At 52.8% G+C, this 15,526-nt stretch overlaps 2 protein-coding genes across 2 annotated transcripts in view; both read left to right on the top strand.

Moving 5' to 3' along the window:
- Positions 1–1,206: 1,206 nt before the first annotated feature.
- NR1H2 (nuclear receptor subfamily 1 group H member 2) lies at positions 1,207–8,119 on the top strand. Its single transcript, XM_077130989.1, has 10 exons — positions 1,207–1,307; positions 1,500–1,633; positions 2,168–2,229; positions 2,318–2,449; positions 2,750–3,040; positions 3,124–3,419; positions 3,619–3,798; positions 4,372–4,471; positions 7,045–7,253; positions 7,555–8,119. The coding sequence occupies exons 3-10, from the start codon at positions 2,187–2,189 to the stop codon at positions 7,699–7,701; spliced, it is 1,398 nt and encodes a 465-aa protein (XP_076987104.1). The 5' UTR covers positions 1,207–1,307; positions 1,500–1,633; positions 2,168–2,186; the 3' UTR covers positions 7,702–8,119.
- Positions 8,120–9,457: 1,338 nt separating this feature from the next.
- POLD1 (DNA polymerase delta 1, catalytic subunit) overlaps positions 9,458–15,526 on the top strand; it is a 38,343-nt gene continuing 32,274 nt past the window's right edge. The window contains exon 1 of the mRNA XM_077130918.1: positions 9,458–9,524. The gene's annotated coding sequence lies outside the window, so the exon portion shown is untranslated. The remainder of the gene's footprint in view (positions 9,525–15,526) is intronic.

The raw sequence follows: 15,526 nt of genomic DNA, 5'->3' as shown, positions 1-15,526 counted from the left end.
TACTTTTATTTCTATTGTTTTTGGAGTAATGAAAATGTTTCAATCATCATCGATTGTGATGATGAATGCACAGCTATATAATGATACTGTGAACCACCGATTGTACACTTTGGATGAGTCTATGTACGTGAATATATCTCTCAACACAGTTGCATTAAAAAAAACTTCGTGGACAGTGGGTCAGTTACAAGTGAGAACACTCATCTGCAATTAGGATGGCTGATTGGATGCTTCTATACGTCAGACACTATGCTCCCTGAATCCTTTCATCCTTCCTAAGAAATATGAATAATCATATCTGTTCTAGAGGAGGGCCAACTATGACGTAACTGGCCCTCACACTTCAGTAATTCGTCAACAGTCTTTTGCATTGTTCTAATACCTTAATACCCACAGGACTAAACAATAGCGCCAACATACAGGGCTTCTCCCTCGAGCTCATCCAATTCATATTTTTTACCTCTCAGTAAATCATAATGACAACGCAATAGGTCGATTCTTTCCTCGTTTCCAATTTACAGATGAGAAAACCGAGGCGCAGGGAGGTTGGTTAAGTTACTTCAAAGTTTCACAGCAAGGAAGTGGCAGGGGCACCCATTCCTTCTGACCCCGAAGCCCACGATAACCACTTCTCTTTATCGGTAACCTCTTTGGGTGAAACATTCACGGCCTATAAATTCAGACTGGGGAGTAGCATTTGCTAAACACAGAAGGATCTTTGTATTATCCTATTGAGTGGACAAAACAAGCTACAAAAAGAGTATAGATCTTATATTCTTACACTTAATTTTACAAATGTGCATATATGGAAGGGGGAGGCTGTAGAACAATTTCCATCTTCTACCTGTTAGAATTTCCTCAAGAGCTTTCTTACTTTTTTTTTTTTTGTAAGGGGAAGTTTTAAAAAAATATTCCAATCCCTAAATCATTCAAAACAAAACAAAACATCTTCTGGATGCAGAATTGTAGTTTTATTTAAAACCAACAAGCAGCACATCTCTAAAATCCGAAAACTTGTTAACCCAAAAAAGGACAAAAACGGGTTAACCAGCCATTTGCGAAATGCAGCTACACCAAGGAGCGCTAAAACCGAGCCAGGCGCTTGGATAGCTACACGAAAGGGCCCGGAACTCTCCCGCCGGACCCCAGGGGAACTACCCGGCCAGGGTAAACTTCCGGTGAGGAAACGACTTCCGTTCGGGGCAACCGATTCGGCCCGCTCTGGGCGGACCGGAAGTCCGTCACCTTTCACTCCCCGCCCTTGACTAGAAGTGACGCACGGCGGGGTTGCCGGAAGAAGTGGCGAAGTTAGTTTTGGAGGGGACCTAAGCAGTGGTAGCGCGCAAGGGGACAGAGCGGAGGAAGAGAAGCAGAGAAACGGGAACGAAGGCAGGTGCACCCGAGGGCAGAGGGGCGCCGGAGGAGTCCCGGGCCCGGCGTTTCCCGGCGTCCCCTGCGCTGCTCCGCTCAGCCTTTCTTCCACTCTCTCCCCTCCGTAGCTCGCATCGCCCCGGCTGTTTCCAAAGCAACGGGAGCCGGAGACCCCCACAAGAGGCCGCCTACGAGACCCCCGTGAGCAGCCATGAGCCCCGCCCCCTACTGGCGCTCGGAGAGGGGCGGAACCTGGAGCGAGGTGAGGGGCGGAGCATGATGGAAGGAGGTGGGGCCAAGGGCATGATGGGCGGGCTGGGGCGGGATCTGGAGCGAGTAATGGGGCGGGGCTTGGGAGGGGTACTGATGGCGTGAGCTTGGGGCCAGGTTATGGGCTGTGCATGATGGGCGGAGCCTGATGGAAAGAGGTGGGGTCAGGATGAGAGGGGGTAGCTTGTGGGAGGTGGAGTCTCTGAGTGGGAGTAGGTGGGGTGTGAGGGAAGGGAGGAAATGAGGGCGGGGCATCATTAAGGGGTGGGACCTGGAACCGGCAGGTGGGCGGGATAGGGACCGGGTGGCTGGAAGCTGTCCTGGAGCAGGGGAAGAGGCGTGGCTTGCTAGACTAGGAGGGGAGGATTTGTATGCTGGTAGGGTTCTGGCCTGGGGCTGGGGTGGAGTTTGAATGAAGTTGGATGGAGTTGGAGGAAGGTATTGGGTCCCAGTCGGGCTGGTAACTTGTACCACCTGACCCCTTGTGGTCCCACAAGCCCTTTCTTTAACCCTGTCTGTTCTGTAGGCTGCTCCGTGACCCCACCATGTCCACTCCTAGCACCAGTTCCTTGGACAACCCCCTGCCTGGTGAGTGACCTCCTTTCCCACCCAGCCTCTATTACACACAATCAGAAGATGCTCACTCAGTCTCCTTCTGTTTCCTCCCTTCTCCCAGGAAATGCACCCCCTCAGCCCGGTGTCCCCTCTTCTTCCCCTGCCATAAAGGAAGAAGGTCCAGAGCCGTGGACTGGGGGTCCGGACCCTGATGTCCCAGGCACTGATGGGGCAGGCTCAGCCTGCAGTGTGGGTGAGACAGGACCCAGGGGTCAGGAAGTTCACCTGGGGAGTCTGGGAGGGATTTCGGGAGAAAGTGCAGAGACTGGAAGGGTGAGACGGGATTTTTTCCCTTCTGTTCCTCCTTGACATCTCTTACTTTGACTCATTCTTTGGGGTTCACCCACACCTCTTTTTTCCTCTGAATCCCTGCCTCCCTGGGTATATGCATCTCTCTTCCTGTCTGTTGGTTCTTTGTTGGAATTCCTTGGGGCCGACCTCTCTGGGTGCTCTCTCTGAGGCTCTCCTCACGATCTCTGTCCACCCACCACAGTCACCCCATACCCAGTGGAAGAGCCAGAGCGCAAGCGGAAGAAGGGTCCGGCTCCGAAGATGCTGGGCCATGAACTGTGCCGGGTGTGCGGGGACAAGGCCTCTGGCTTCCACTACAACGTGCTCAGCTGCGAAGGCTGCAAGGGCTTCTTCCGGCGCAGTGTGGTCCGCGGTGGGGCTGGGCGCTATGCCTGTCGGGGCGGTGGCACCTGCCAGATGGATGCCTTCATGAGGCGCAAGTGCCAGCAGTGCCGGCTGCGCAAATGCAAGGAGGCAGGAATGAGGGAGCAGTGTGAGTGCTGGGATTGAGGGAGCAGAGCCAGTCTGGTCCCCACCCAGCTTGGGACCTCTGCTGAGGCCTGCATCTCCCCACAGGCGTCCTCTCTGAAGAACAGATCCGGAAAAAAAAGATTCGGAAGCAGCAGCTGCAACAGCAGCAGCAGCAGCAACAGTCGCCCGTGGGGCCAGGGGGCAGCAGCAGCAGCAGCAGCAGCAGCAGCTCAGCCCCTGGGTCTGGGGCCTCTCCTGGAGGGTCAGAGGCCAGCAGCCAGGGCTGTGGGGAAGGCGAAGGGGTCCAGTTGACGGCGGCTCAGGAACTGATGATCCAGCAGTTGGTGGCAGCCCAGCTGCAGTGCAACAAGCGTTCCTTCTCAGATCAGCCCAAAGTCACGGTACTGCCCCTTCCACCGCCTCAAGGAGCAAGTAGCATCTGGCTAGCTTCAGCCCAGGGCTTGGGGAGGGAGGGAGGCTTGAGAGTCCAGGGGCTTTGAGAGGAGAGTACCCCCAGGTGCAGGCTCTGCCTCAAGATGCCCTCCAGTGTTGGGCTCAAGGGAAGAGTACTGGGAGTGACCATAGTCCCCATGTCCCCAGCCCTGGCCCCTGGGTGCAGACCCCCAGTCCCGCGATGCCCGCCAGCAGCGTTTCGCCCACTTCACGGAGCTGGCCATCATCTCGGTCCAGGAGATCGTTGACTTTGCTAAGCAGGTGCCCGGTTTTATGCAGCTGGGCCGTGAGGACCAGATCGCCCTGCTGAAGGCGTCCACCATTGAGGTAAGGGCTGAGTGCCCAGCCTTGTGGGCTCTCCCTTTCGGCTTCCAGGAGCTCCAAATAAACCCAGGACAGGTGCTGGGAACAGCAGCACGCAGGAACCCCCTCTCCTTGCCCTCTTGGGAGAAGATTACGTCAAACACAGAAACAAGAAAGTCAGGCTGTGTGGCCCCAAGGAGAGAAAGGGGAGAGGGCTAAGGTGGGGAGTAGTTGAATGGACTGAAGGGACCCATTTAGAGAGAGTGTGCTGAGAAGGCTTTTCAGAAGGGTTGATGTCAGGATCAAACAAGTAGATGCTGAGTGCCTGCTTTATGTCAGGCCCTGTCCTAGGTGCTGGGGATAGAGCAGTGAGCAAATCCAAAGCCCCCCTGCCTGCCTCGCCAGAGTCTGGGGAAAGTGAGTTTTGGGTGGTGGGCACAAGTGTGATATTGCTTGGAGGAGGGACAAGTGTGGAGTGTGTCGGGTGCAGGCCTGAGCCAGTGGGGCTGAGTGAGTGGGGGGTGGAAGGGCCAGGAGAAGTGGGCACAGGGGTCCCTGCAGCCTGCCGCTGCCCACCCCGTTCCCCTGTGCCCTCAGATCATGCTTCTGGAGACAGCCCGACGCTACAACCATGAGACCGAATGCATCACCTTCCTAAAGGACTTCACCTACAGCAAAGATGACTTCCACCGTGCAGGTGGGCTGTGGCCCGTGGAGGCTGACACATCCGCTTCTGCACCTCCTGAGGTGGGGGGTGGGGCAGGGGAGAGGGAGCCAACCTGGCAGTGGGGCTTCTGGACTCAGCCTCCACTGAGTGCCAGCTGTGTGCACAACAGACCCAGTAGAGCATGAGTCACAGGGTCTCTGTTCCCCCGTGGGGCATCTTGGTGGGAATTAAGAACCCTATCCCCACTCTCCACTGGGTCTCCGTCTCAGCGGAGGGAGGGCAGGCTGGGTGTCGGTCTGCAGTGAAGTGCACGACCCACGCAGTCCCTGCCCTCCGACAGTATTCCCCTAGGGTCTGTGATGTGGGCAGGTGGGCTCCCTGCAGGAGACGCAGTTACACTGAGGCCTGAGGAAGGAGAGGCATTGCGGAGGAAAAGGGGGTGGGGATAGGGTTGCTCGCTAAGGCACAGCAGGCACAAAGGCTTTGCTCCTTCTCTGGACTTTTCTGGCGAGTCCACCTTCTCTGCTGCCTCTGCCTGAGTCCCCTCTCTGTTTTCTCAAACATCCACTCCTAGACCCAACTCCTTTTATTCCTTAATCCCCCACCCTCCATACCACCCAAGATGGTCCCAGAAACCCTTTGAGTATGAGCCTGGCCTGGGCAGGGAGTCCTTAGGGTCTCCAGTGTTTACAGTGGTGGGGATGGGGTGGAGAAGGGGATCATGTGCATAGGTCCTGAGGTGGAGAAGAGCCAGATGTGTTTGAGCAACTGCAGGGAGACTGAGGCATCCAGGGCACAGGGAGAGAGGGCTGGAGAGGAGGCCAGGGACCCCACTGCTCCTCACTGCTTCTCTGCCACCTCCTGGTCCTGGCCTCAGTCACCTTTCCCTGAAACACTGCAGGTCCCTCCAGGGTCTCTTGGCCTCCACGCCAGCCTGATCTAGTCTGTTCTCCACAGTGTAGTCAGAAGGACCCTGTTAACGCCCAAGTCAGCTCACATCTCTCCTCTGCTTGGAATCCCCATCCCCACCCCAGATGGCTTCTTTCTCACTCAAAAGCCAAAGTCTACCCTGTGGCCTGTTAGGCCAAGTGTGATTCACCCTGATCCCTCCCTGCCTTCACCCCCTGCCCTTTCCTCACTCACTCAGCCCCAGCCACATGGGAGTCCTTGTTCTTATTTGAGCCCACTAAGTATGCTTCAGCTGCAGGCCTTTTGCACTGGCTATTCCCTCTGCTGTGAACTGGGGTGACCAACTTGTCCTTGTTTGTTCAGGACCTTCCTGGCTTTGATACTGAAAAGTCCTGCGACCCAGGAATCACTCCTGTTGTAGGCAGATCAGATGGTTGGTCACCCTACCTGGAACTCTTACATAGCCTTGCAACTTGCCCCCTCCCCTCTTTAGGTCTGTGCTCAGGTGGCACCCTACAGGAAGGCCTCTCAAGCCACCTTGACTAGAATTTAAAGGTGACCTCCATCTGTCCCAGATGCACTTCCCGACTTATTTTATCCCATAGACATTATCACCATCTCATGTGCTGACAATACATATGTGTGTTTATTATCTGTCCCCTCAACCCGCAGATGTTAAGTCCCATGTAGGTAGGGGCTTTGTCCTGTAAGCAGCTCTATCCTAGGGCCTGGCACATTTTAGGTGCTCAATAAAGTTTTTTTTCTTTATATATTTTTATTGAGAAATATCCATACACATACAGTGTAAACATTACACAATCAGTGGCTCACAGTATCATCACATAGTCAATAAAGTTTGATAAGCAAATGAGTCAGTGATGGGAATGAGTTTGGCTTTATTCCTACAGCAGTAGAACCCAGTGGAGGAAGTGACATATTCTGACCTGGGTTCAAGAGAATTTCCCTCTGACTGCCAGGAACCGGAGGAAGACAGATGCAGGGAAGCCAGGGAGGAGCCGCTGCTGCCCTGGCAAGGCACAAGGGCAGTGGAGGGATGGGAGAAGGCAGTGGGTGTGTCACTCCTGTTCCGTGTCCTTTCAGGAGAGGTACTGTACTTCCACCACGCACAGACACTCTTGTGAGCAGTGGGGACACAGAGGTGTCTTAGGTCACTGGGGCTGCGTAACAAAGGATTCAAACTAGGGGCCTAAAGATAAGTTATTTCTCAGTCCTGGCGGCCAGAAGTCGGGAAGTTGTAGGCGGTCCCTCCTTACTTCCTCCCGGCCCCTAGTGGTTTGCTGGGTGCTTGGCAGTCCTCGGGCTCCAGTCTCTGCCTCTGTCATCAAATGGCCTCCTTCCCTCTGTATCCAAGTGTTCTCTTCTTATAAGGACACCTGTCATTGGAGTAGGGCCCACTCAGCTCTAGTTTGGCCTCAACTAATCGCATCTTCAGAGACCCTATCGTCAAAGTCACGTTTGCAGTACAGGGGTTTAGGACTTGAGCATGTCTTTTTTGGGGACACAATTCAACCCACAGAACAGGAGAACAAAAATTACCACGTGGTAATTACTGGAGTTTTCCATCCCCCGTGATGGTGGGCAGTGTCAGGGACCAGGGTGTGGCCCACTTTCTGGGCGTGGAGGCGTGTGTCGGCTTCTGTTCCCGCCTGTTCTCACCCTCCGCCCACCGACAGGCCTGCAGGTGGAGTTCATCAACCCCATCTTCGAGTTCTCGCGGGCCATGCGGCGGCTGGGCCTGGACGACGCCGAGTACGCGCTCCTCATTGCCATCAACATCTTCTCCGCCGACCGGCCCAACGTGCAGGAGCCGAGCCGGGTGGAAGCGCTGCAGCAGCCCTACGTGGAGGCGCTGCTCTCCTACACGCGCATCAAGAGGCCGCAGGTAGGCCTGCCAGGGCCCGCCCACTGCCTCACGCCCCGCCCACCACGCCCAGGGCCACGTCCTGAGTCGAAGGCGATGTAGGAGGAGTCCTGGTCTAAGTGGGGTCATGCTGGCTAGGGTTCCTGCTTCCTCGTCAGCACATCCTCTGTCCCAGAACTGCACTCTGAGCTCGGGCCGCTGTCCGCTCCCGGGTCCCTTAGTGCAGATGCCCTGCTCTGCCCACCACTCCCCATGCCGGGGAGGCACACAGGCCAGCAGGGCCGTTCCCGCGCTCATCTGCTGCTTGTGCTGCCCCCCGCAGGACCAGCTGCGCTTTCCCCGCATGCTCATGAAACTGGTGAGCCTGCGCACCCTGAGCTCCGTGCACTCGGAGCAGGTCTTTGCTCTGCGGCTCCAGGACAAGAAGCTACCGCCTCTGCTGTCTGAGATCTGGGACGTCCACGAGTGAGGGGCCCAGCTGCCATCTGATGGAGGGTGGCTGTCACCCTTCTTTCTCCTGGGGTGGATGCCTGGCGTTGGGGCCCCACTTTGGCTTGGAGCCCAGGTGCCGGCCTTGCCGGCCCTCAGCCTTTGGGATGAACTCCGGTTGGTGCCCAAGCAGGCTCTGGGTCCCCCCCTCCCTGCCCGCCAAGTCTTCCTGGAGGGAGTGGATGTCTCACAGGCCCTGACCTCGGACCTCTCCCAGCGGCCTCCCCACCCAGCTCACGCCTCTGGCCCATGCGCAGTGCACCTTGAACAGAGGGAGGGGAGGTCCATGGCTCTCCCCCACAGTCTGAGAGACCATAGTCCCCTCTCCTTCTGCCCCTTTTATTTAATAAAAACTTAAAAAAACAAAAAATGGAAAAATAAAATATGAATATACAGTTGCTCTGATTTGGAGTGGGTCAGAATGGAGAAGGAATGCTGCAGGGTCTTCCCCAGCCCTCTGACCAGCGCACAGAACCGGGTGGGCTACCTCTTCCTACTACACGTAGTCTTGCAACTTGTCCTCTGGTGGCACGTAGGGGATCAGAGGCGACTCTGGTGCCAGGCTGGTGGGGTCAGACACAGACGCTGCAGCTCAGGTCAATGTGCACTGGGTGCCGAGGGAGTCCAGGAGGGTGCCCCATGGCCTTGGGGTCACTGTCCTGTACCAGGTGAATATCACTCTTTAAGGACACAGGACATACTGGATGAGGAGGGACCTTTTATCCACCTACGCATTTGCCGAGGCTTCCTGGGGGCAGGGCATTCTGGGGACAAAGACGTCCTTCAAACAACAAATGTCTTTGAGTATTTACTATTGCCATGTAGTTCTAGGCGCTGGGAACAGCGACCCTCTGGTGGCAACCAGCCAGGCCTGGCAGTGGGGAGAGGGGCGAGGACAGTGCGAGGGAGCCTTGGGGCAGCCAATACTGTGTGGGAGCCTAGAGGAGTCAGGGAGGCGAGGTCTTAGCTGGGACCCATTGGACCAGAACTCGGAAGCTGAGGGTCCATGTGGAGACACAGGCATGGCAGGGACTCTGGCGAGTTCAGAGTAAGGCCAAGTAATTGCATTTGCACAATTCTTCCCCCGTGCCAGCCCCGAGGGAACAGCTACAAGAGTTGCGTGGCCATCCCGACTGAGGGTGGGGAGGGCGTGGCTTGGGGGACCGACTGGGTACCGAAGGGCCCGTTGGGGGGCGGGAGGCGGCGGTGGACGGGAGAGTAGTCACGCCATCGCCTCGTGCTGGGCAGTGTGCTGGGCGCCCCGCATCTGCGCTGTCTAGTTCACAGATGGAGAAACTGAGGCCGTGAGGAAGAGGAGGCCTGCCCGGAACGGAGCTCGAATCTGCCAGACTCTAAGAGCAAGCAGATAGCAAAAGCAGCTACTCCCGGCGCGGTCCTGCCGGGCACTGAAGGACAGGCAGCGGAAGCTGGTGTGCGGGGGCGGGCACAGAATTGCTGCGCGCGCAGGCCTGCCAGGCCGTCAGCGCCGAGGGGCGTGGCCTTTTAACCAGCGGCATGCTGGGGGCATGGCTTTGAGGCGGCCAAGGCGGGAGAGGGCGGAGTTTGGTCAGAATATGAACGCGAGCTGGGGCAAGGGGCGTGGCCTGCCCCCTGGTTGGAAGACCGGGGCGTGGTCTAGAGGCCAAGTTGTGAGGCGGGGCGTGGCCTCATCCATGATGGGCTGGATGGGGCGTGGCCCGGCTCTGCGCGCGGCGGTTCTGCGCTTGCGTGCGCGGAGTCAAGGGTCACGGTGGGGCGGTGTCGGCTGTGGCGGGAAACGCTGTTTGAAGCGGAGGAGAACAGGTAGAGGGGGATTGGGGGATTCGGCCTGACAGAGAAGGGGGCCCGGGGGGCCGGGCATGGAGCGTGGGATGGGGTGGCGAGGGGTCTCGTGGAACGTGGCTGCGGGAGGGAATCCCCTGGCCCGGCGGAGCGCCGTGAACCGGGACTGGGACCTGTGGAGTCCCAGACGCGTGTGCCGGGACGCTCGGGCTGGGGAAGTGGGGGCGCCTTGGCATGCGGGGGCGCATGCGCAGGGTCCACTGGGCTTCCAGGCCTTGGGATACGCGCGCTGGAGGGCTTTCCGGGAGACGGAATCGAGAGGCGTTCGGGGGCAGAGCGGTGCGCGAGGGGACGTGGGTGTTCACGTCGTTGTTTATTCACTGGATATTCATTGAACGTCTACTCTGCTGCAGCATGAACAGAGAAGGCGGATGGTAGACAAATGATAGCGATAGTAATAGTGAGTGCTTCCAGGCTGTGTGTGATAAGTTATCTGAAGGGAAATGAAACTGGGAAATGCAGTCACCTGGAGTGGTGAGGAATCACCTGTCTGCGGGAGTGACAATTGAAAGGAGCGGCCAGGAGAGGTCTTGAAGAAGAGGGTTCCAAGTAGAGGGAACAGGTACAAAGAGTCTGGGTCTGGAAGGGGCTTGGCCTTTTTGGGAACAGGGGAGAAGTACAGGTGACGTTGGAGACGCCACGGGGAGCCAGATCAGGTAGGGTCTTTTGTGCCTCTGTAAGGAGTTTGGCTTTTCGTCTCTGATCCATGGAGAGCCACCGGAGGGTTTTGAGCTTTGAAGTAACATGATCTGCTTTATCTTTTGAAAAACTCACTGGCTGCTCAGTGGAGAGTAGATTGTAGCAGGAATAGGAGTGGATGGAGGGAGACCAGTTAGGAAGTGAGAGGGGATAATAGGTGGCTTGGCCTGAAGCGGAAGTGGGGAGAATCTGTCAAGCTTGGGGTGACTTTGCAGGTGTGGCAGCAGGGCTGGTTGATGGGCTGGATTGAGGGATGAGGAGAAAAGACCAGGATGACTCTTGGGCTTGTGGCTCAAACTGCAGGCTAGATGGGGAATGCTGAGGGAGAAGCAGATTTGGATGCATCATCCTGAAATCAGAGTTTAGAGGGGAGCACAGGAGGAGGTAGGGTGACGTCAGTACCTCAGCTTCCCCACTCCCTACAGTAGGACCCCAGGAACCTGTTGTTACCTGTCTCTCCCCTTCCCTTCCTGCACCTCCATCTGGGACCCACACCTCTCCTGTCCTTCCGAGAGGCTCAGTCCTGGCTGATTCAGGGCCTTATCCACCCCCTTTCCTCTTTGAGTGAGACCCCACCTTGAGCTTTAGGAGGCCTTCACAGTCTGAAACAGCCCCAGCCCAGAGTACACAGGTGCAGTAATAGAAGTGCAAGCTATGGTGGGATTCTGGAGAGGCACCTGGTCAGCCTACAGGAGTCCAGCTCTACTGTGTTTCCAAGAACACAATGGGCGTCAATGGCCAAGAGAAAGGGGACAGGGCCCTGTGCTGGATGATGCTGGGGACCCAGAGAAAAGTCAGACCCTGCCCTGGTCTGGTGGGGTAGGCAGACATGGGCCCAGACAGTCCCAATCCAGTGATAAGGGCAGCGACAGAGAGGCTCAGGAGAAGGACAAGACCAAAGCATGAAAAAAAGAGTGTTGTGTTTTTTGGGGGGGAGGGGGTGAGGGGTAGTCAAGAGTGAATTTACTTAATTATTTAATGGTTTACTCCTTCACTCAGCAGATCCGGAGTACAACAACAGACAAGCAGACAAATCCGTCTTCAAAGTCTTTCTCCCCTGTTGAGCTGTGGGTCCAGAGGGTGGTTCTTGAGTTTCTTACCTTGTATCTCCTCAGCACAGGCCTGGTGTGCAGAGAGGTTGGCACCTGAGTGATGGTTTGCAGTGGGTTCTTGGAAACCTGGCTCCATCTCCTTGAGCTGGCTGTGTGACCTTGGGCAGACTGCTTTACCTCTCTGGACCCCAAATCCAACTATTACCTACCTCAGAGGGGTTTGTTTTTAACTCACAGCTTTATTGAGATACAATTCCCATTCCATACAGCTCACCAGTTACAGTATATAAGTCAGTGGTTTTAATATATTCACAGATATGTGGAACCATCATCACAGTCAATTTTAGAATATCTTCATCACCTCAGCGCAGAGAAAAGGTTAGAAACCATGCCTGACCCTGCTGAGGACTCGGTGTTGTCTCACCGTCCCCGGTACAATGAAGTGTCTGCTGCTGAAGGAGTGTGGACGGCAGAGGGCACGAGCCCTTACTGAGCTCCTCCCCCAATCAGGCAGAGCGTGCCTCTTTCTTGATGCTGACCTGCCTCACACATGTACCGGGGCTCGGTCCTGGGATAGGGATGAAGCTCAAAAGCCTGGATTTGGCTCTGGGTGATGCCTTCCCCTCACAACCCCCCATGGGGCTGATTGATCCAGGCTGCCCAGGGACAGCCAGTCGGTCCCCTCCGGACTCCCGCTAAGCTAGGTTCTGGAACCGCTGAGGAACCACCCAGCAGCCCCAGTTACTTCCCCCAGATTGGAACTGCCTAGGTCTGTCTGGCTACTGCCGTGCCTTTTTTCTTCCTGGGAAATAAGCACTGAAAGAGAGTCAGTTAAAAGGCTTCTTCCTCCACAAAAACTAATGCACAAATGTTCATGGCAGCATTATTCATAAGAGCCAAAAGGCAGAGACAACCCAAATATCTTTTGATGAACAAATGGGTAAACAATGTGGCATATCCATGCAGTGAATATTATTCAGCCACAAAAGGAACAAGGCACTGATGTGTGCTGCAACATGGAAGTTTGAAAACATGCTGCTGAAAGAGGCCAGATGTTTCACGTATTGTGTGTGTGATTCCATTCACATGAAATGTGCAGACTAGGCCCACCCATAGAGGCAGAAAGTAAATTAGTGGTTGGTGGGGGCTGGGAGTGGGACGAATGGGGGATGATGGCGAAAGAGCATGGGTTTCTTTTCAGGAAAATGAAAATGTTCTAAAATTGATTGTGGTGACAATTACACAACTCTGAATATACTAAGAACCATTGAAATATACACTTGAAATGGGTGCCTTGTATAATAGGCTATGTACTTCTCAGTAATACTGTTAAGCCTCCTTCCCTCCCCACTTCCTCAGAGCATTGGTGTTACTAGCTTCTAACTTACCCTTCCAGAAATATTTGACGCATGAAAAACAAATATGTTTATACGTATCCTTCCACCCACCTTGTAAAAATGCTATTTTTTTCACTTTTTTTTGTATAGTATAACATATATAAAGCAAAGAAATTAAAAAGCAATAGTTTTCAAAGCACTCCTCAACAAGCAGTCACAGGGCAGACCCCAGAGTTTGTCATGGGCCACCACATGATCCTCTCATATTTTTCCTTCTAGCTGCTCCAGCATATAGGAGGCTAGAGGGCTTAAATACTTTTTCATCATCACAATCGACTTTCTTTCCTTCTTTCTTTGTGAAAAATAACATATATACAAAAAAGCTATAAATTTCAAAGCACAGCACCACAATTAGTTGTACAATGTATTTCAGACTTTGACATGGGTTACAATTTCACAGCTCTAGGTTTCCATTCCTAGCTGCTCTAAAATACGGGAGACTAAAAGAGACGTCAATCCAATGATTCAGCATTCATATGAATTTGTTAAGTCTTATCCTCTATGTATAATTCCACCATCACCCTTGATCTTTCCATATCTCTCCTTAGGGTTGTTTGGACTATGGCAGTTCTAAATTTCTGACATTGGAAGGGTCTGTCACAAACATGGGGTAGGGAGATGGAATCGTCTGATGTTCTGGAGAGGCTGGGCTAGGTTTCAGGATTTATCTGGACCAGGGACCTATCTAGAGGTTGTAGGTTTCTGGAAAGTTACTCTAGTGTTCTAGAGTATCCTTGTGGAATCTTATATATTGCTCTAGGTGTTCTTTAGGATTGGCTGGAATGGTCCTGGTTGGGAGTTGGCAGGTTATGATAGTAGCAAGGTCTACCTGAAGCTTGCATAAGAGCAACTTCCAGAATAGCCTCTCAACTCTATTTGAAATCACTCTGCCATTGATACTTTATTAATTACAGTTCTTTTCTCCCTTTTGGTCAGGATGGAATAATTGATCCCATGGTGCCAGGTCTGGATTCATCCCTGGGAATCCTCTCCCATGTCTCCAGGGAGACTTTCACCCCTGGATGTCATGTTCTACGTAGCGGGAAGGGCAATGATTTTACTTGCGGAGTTGGGCTTACAGAGACTGAGGCCATATCTGAACAGCAAGAGAGGTCCTCCAGAAGTAACTCTTAGGCATGCTTATAGGTATCTAAGTTTCTCTCCTACCTGCATAAGCTTCACAAGAGTAAGCCTCATGATCGAGGGCATGGCCTATTGATTTGGATATCCCTAAAGTTTGACACAATATCAGGGGATTCCCTGATGGTAAGGTTTAATAGTTCCATATTCTTTCTCCCCCCACTCAGGGAACTTTGCCAATATTCTTTGATTATCTGGTTAATATACAGTAGGATGTATCCAGGCACCACATCCATCCACACAGGACCAAAGACCCCCTCTCATTCTGTGTTTCAGTTGTTTAAATGTGCTATGCAGATAGGTTGAAATAGATTATGCACTACGAAAGATTTCAGTTCCAGATCAAATAAACCTTTCTTCCATTGGGCTCAAAGAGTATATGTGGTTCTAAAATAGAGGCAGTGTCTTCCTTACCTCTGTGTTCTGAATTACTTTAACCTCAACCGTTCGGCTTCATTCTTATCTGTAAATATGAAGTTAAATATATAAAACAGCCTCTCAGAATCCATAAATAATAATCAACACTCTGGGCTTAATGTGTCTGCTCTAAAAGCTTACAATTGAGACCCCTGTTTTCTTACGATCATTTTCTTACCATGCAATTGTTTTTTTGTTTCTGGCCTATTTTGTCTCACCAAATGTCCTACATGTTCATTCACATGGACGCATGCCTCACAACATTGTTCCTTTTTGTAGCAGCACAACCTTCGTTCTTAAGTCTACACCATCATCCACCATTCTACTTCTCCGTCAGTGCGTCCTTCAGCCACCAGCATTCATCAGGCATCATGCAGAGGGCCCAAAGTCTACAGTCCATCAGCATACTCAATTTTAGATAATTTCATTGTTCCCAAGAGACAGAAAACCAATAAACACTACCTCACCAAGTAGGAAATCTAAACCTCCTCTTAGCTCTTGTCCCTCACCCCATTATTTACCTCAACTGCTGCTGTGGTAGAGCTGGTGGCTTCCTTTTGAACATGGCTCATAGCATGCAATAGCAATTTCCCCCTGTACCCTGGACTTAAACACTCCTTATACAAGAATCATATCTTTGAAGTAATTCTTACGAGAATTCATTCATATTTCTAGTGAGAGTCAGTGGGACATATAGGTCTATACAACCCCTTTCAATCTTGTTCATCTTCAATATGGTAATATTACTTGTAGACCCACTAGAGAATCACCTTCACTCCTATCTATTCCCTTACATTGTTGTTCAACCTCATTAGCTAATGGTTCACCCATCTCTGGCTTCTATGTGTCTCTAAATCCCCTATATTCTGTATTTTAAGCCTCTGATTATACCTTTATGCTAGTCGTAAAAGTGGGATCATACAGTATCTATCCTTTTGTGTCTGGTTAATTTCACTCAGCATTATGTCCTAAAGGCTCATCCATCTTGTTATGTGCTTCAGGCATCATTTTGTCTTACTGCTGCGTAATATCCCATCATATGTTTATATCACATTTTGTTGATCACTTGTCTGTTGACATGCATTTGGTTTGTTTCTATCTTTTGGCGATTGTGGATTGTGCTGCTATGAACATGGTGTGCAAAGATCTGTTTGTGTCGTTGCTTTCACCTCTCCTGGGTATATACCAAGTAGTGCTATTGCTGGGTCATAGGGCAACTCAGTATTTACTTTCCTGAGGAACCACCAAACAGTCATCC

This window comes from Tamandua tetradactyla, chromosome 16, assembly GCF_023851605.1.
Source record: "Tamandua tetradactyla isolate mTamTet1 chromosome 16, mTamTet1.pri, whole genome shotgun sequence".
In the NCBI taxonomy this organism is placed as follows: Eukaryota; Metazoa; Chordata; class Mammalia; order Pilosa; family Myrmecophagidae; genus Tamandua; species Tamandua tetradactyla.
This window is presented reverse-complemented; position numbering and strand designations above follow the sequence as displayed.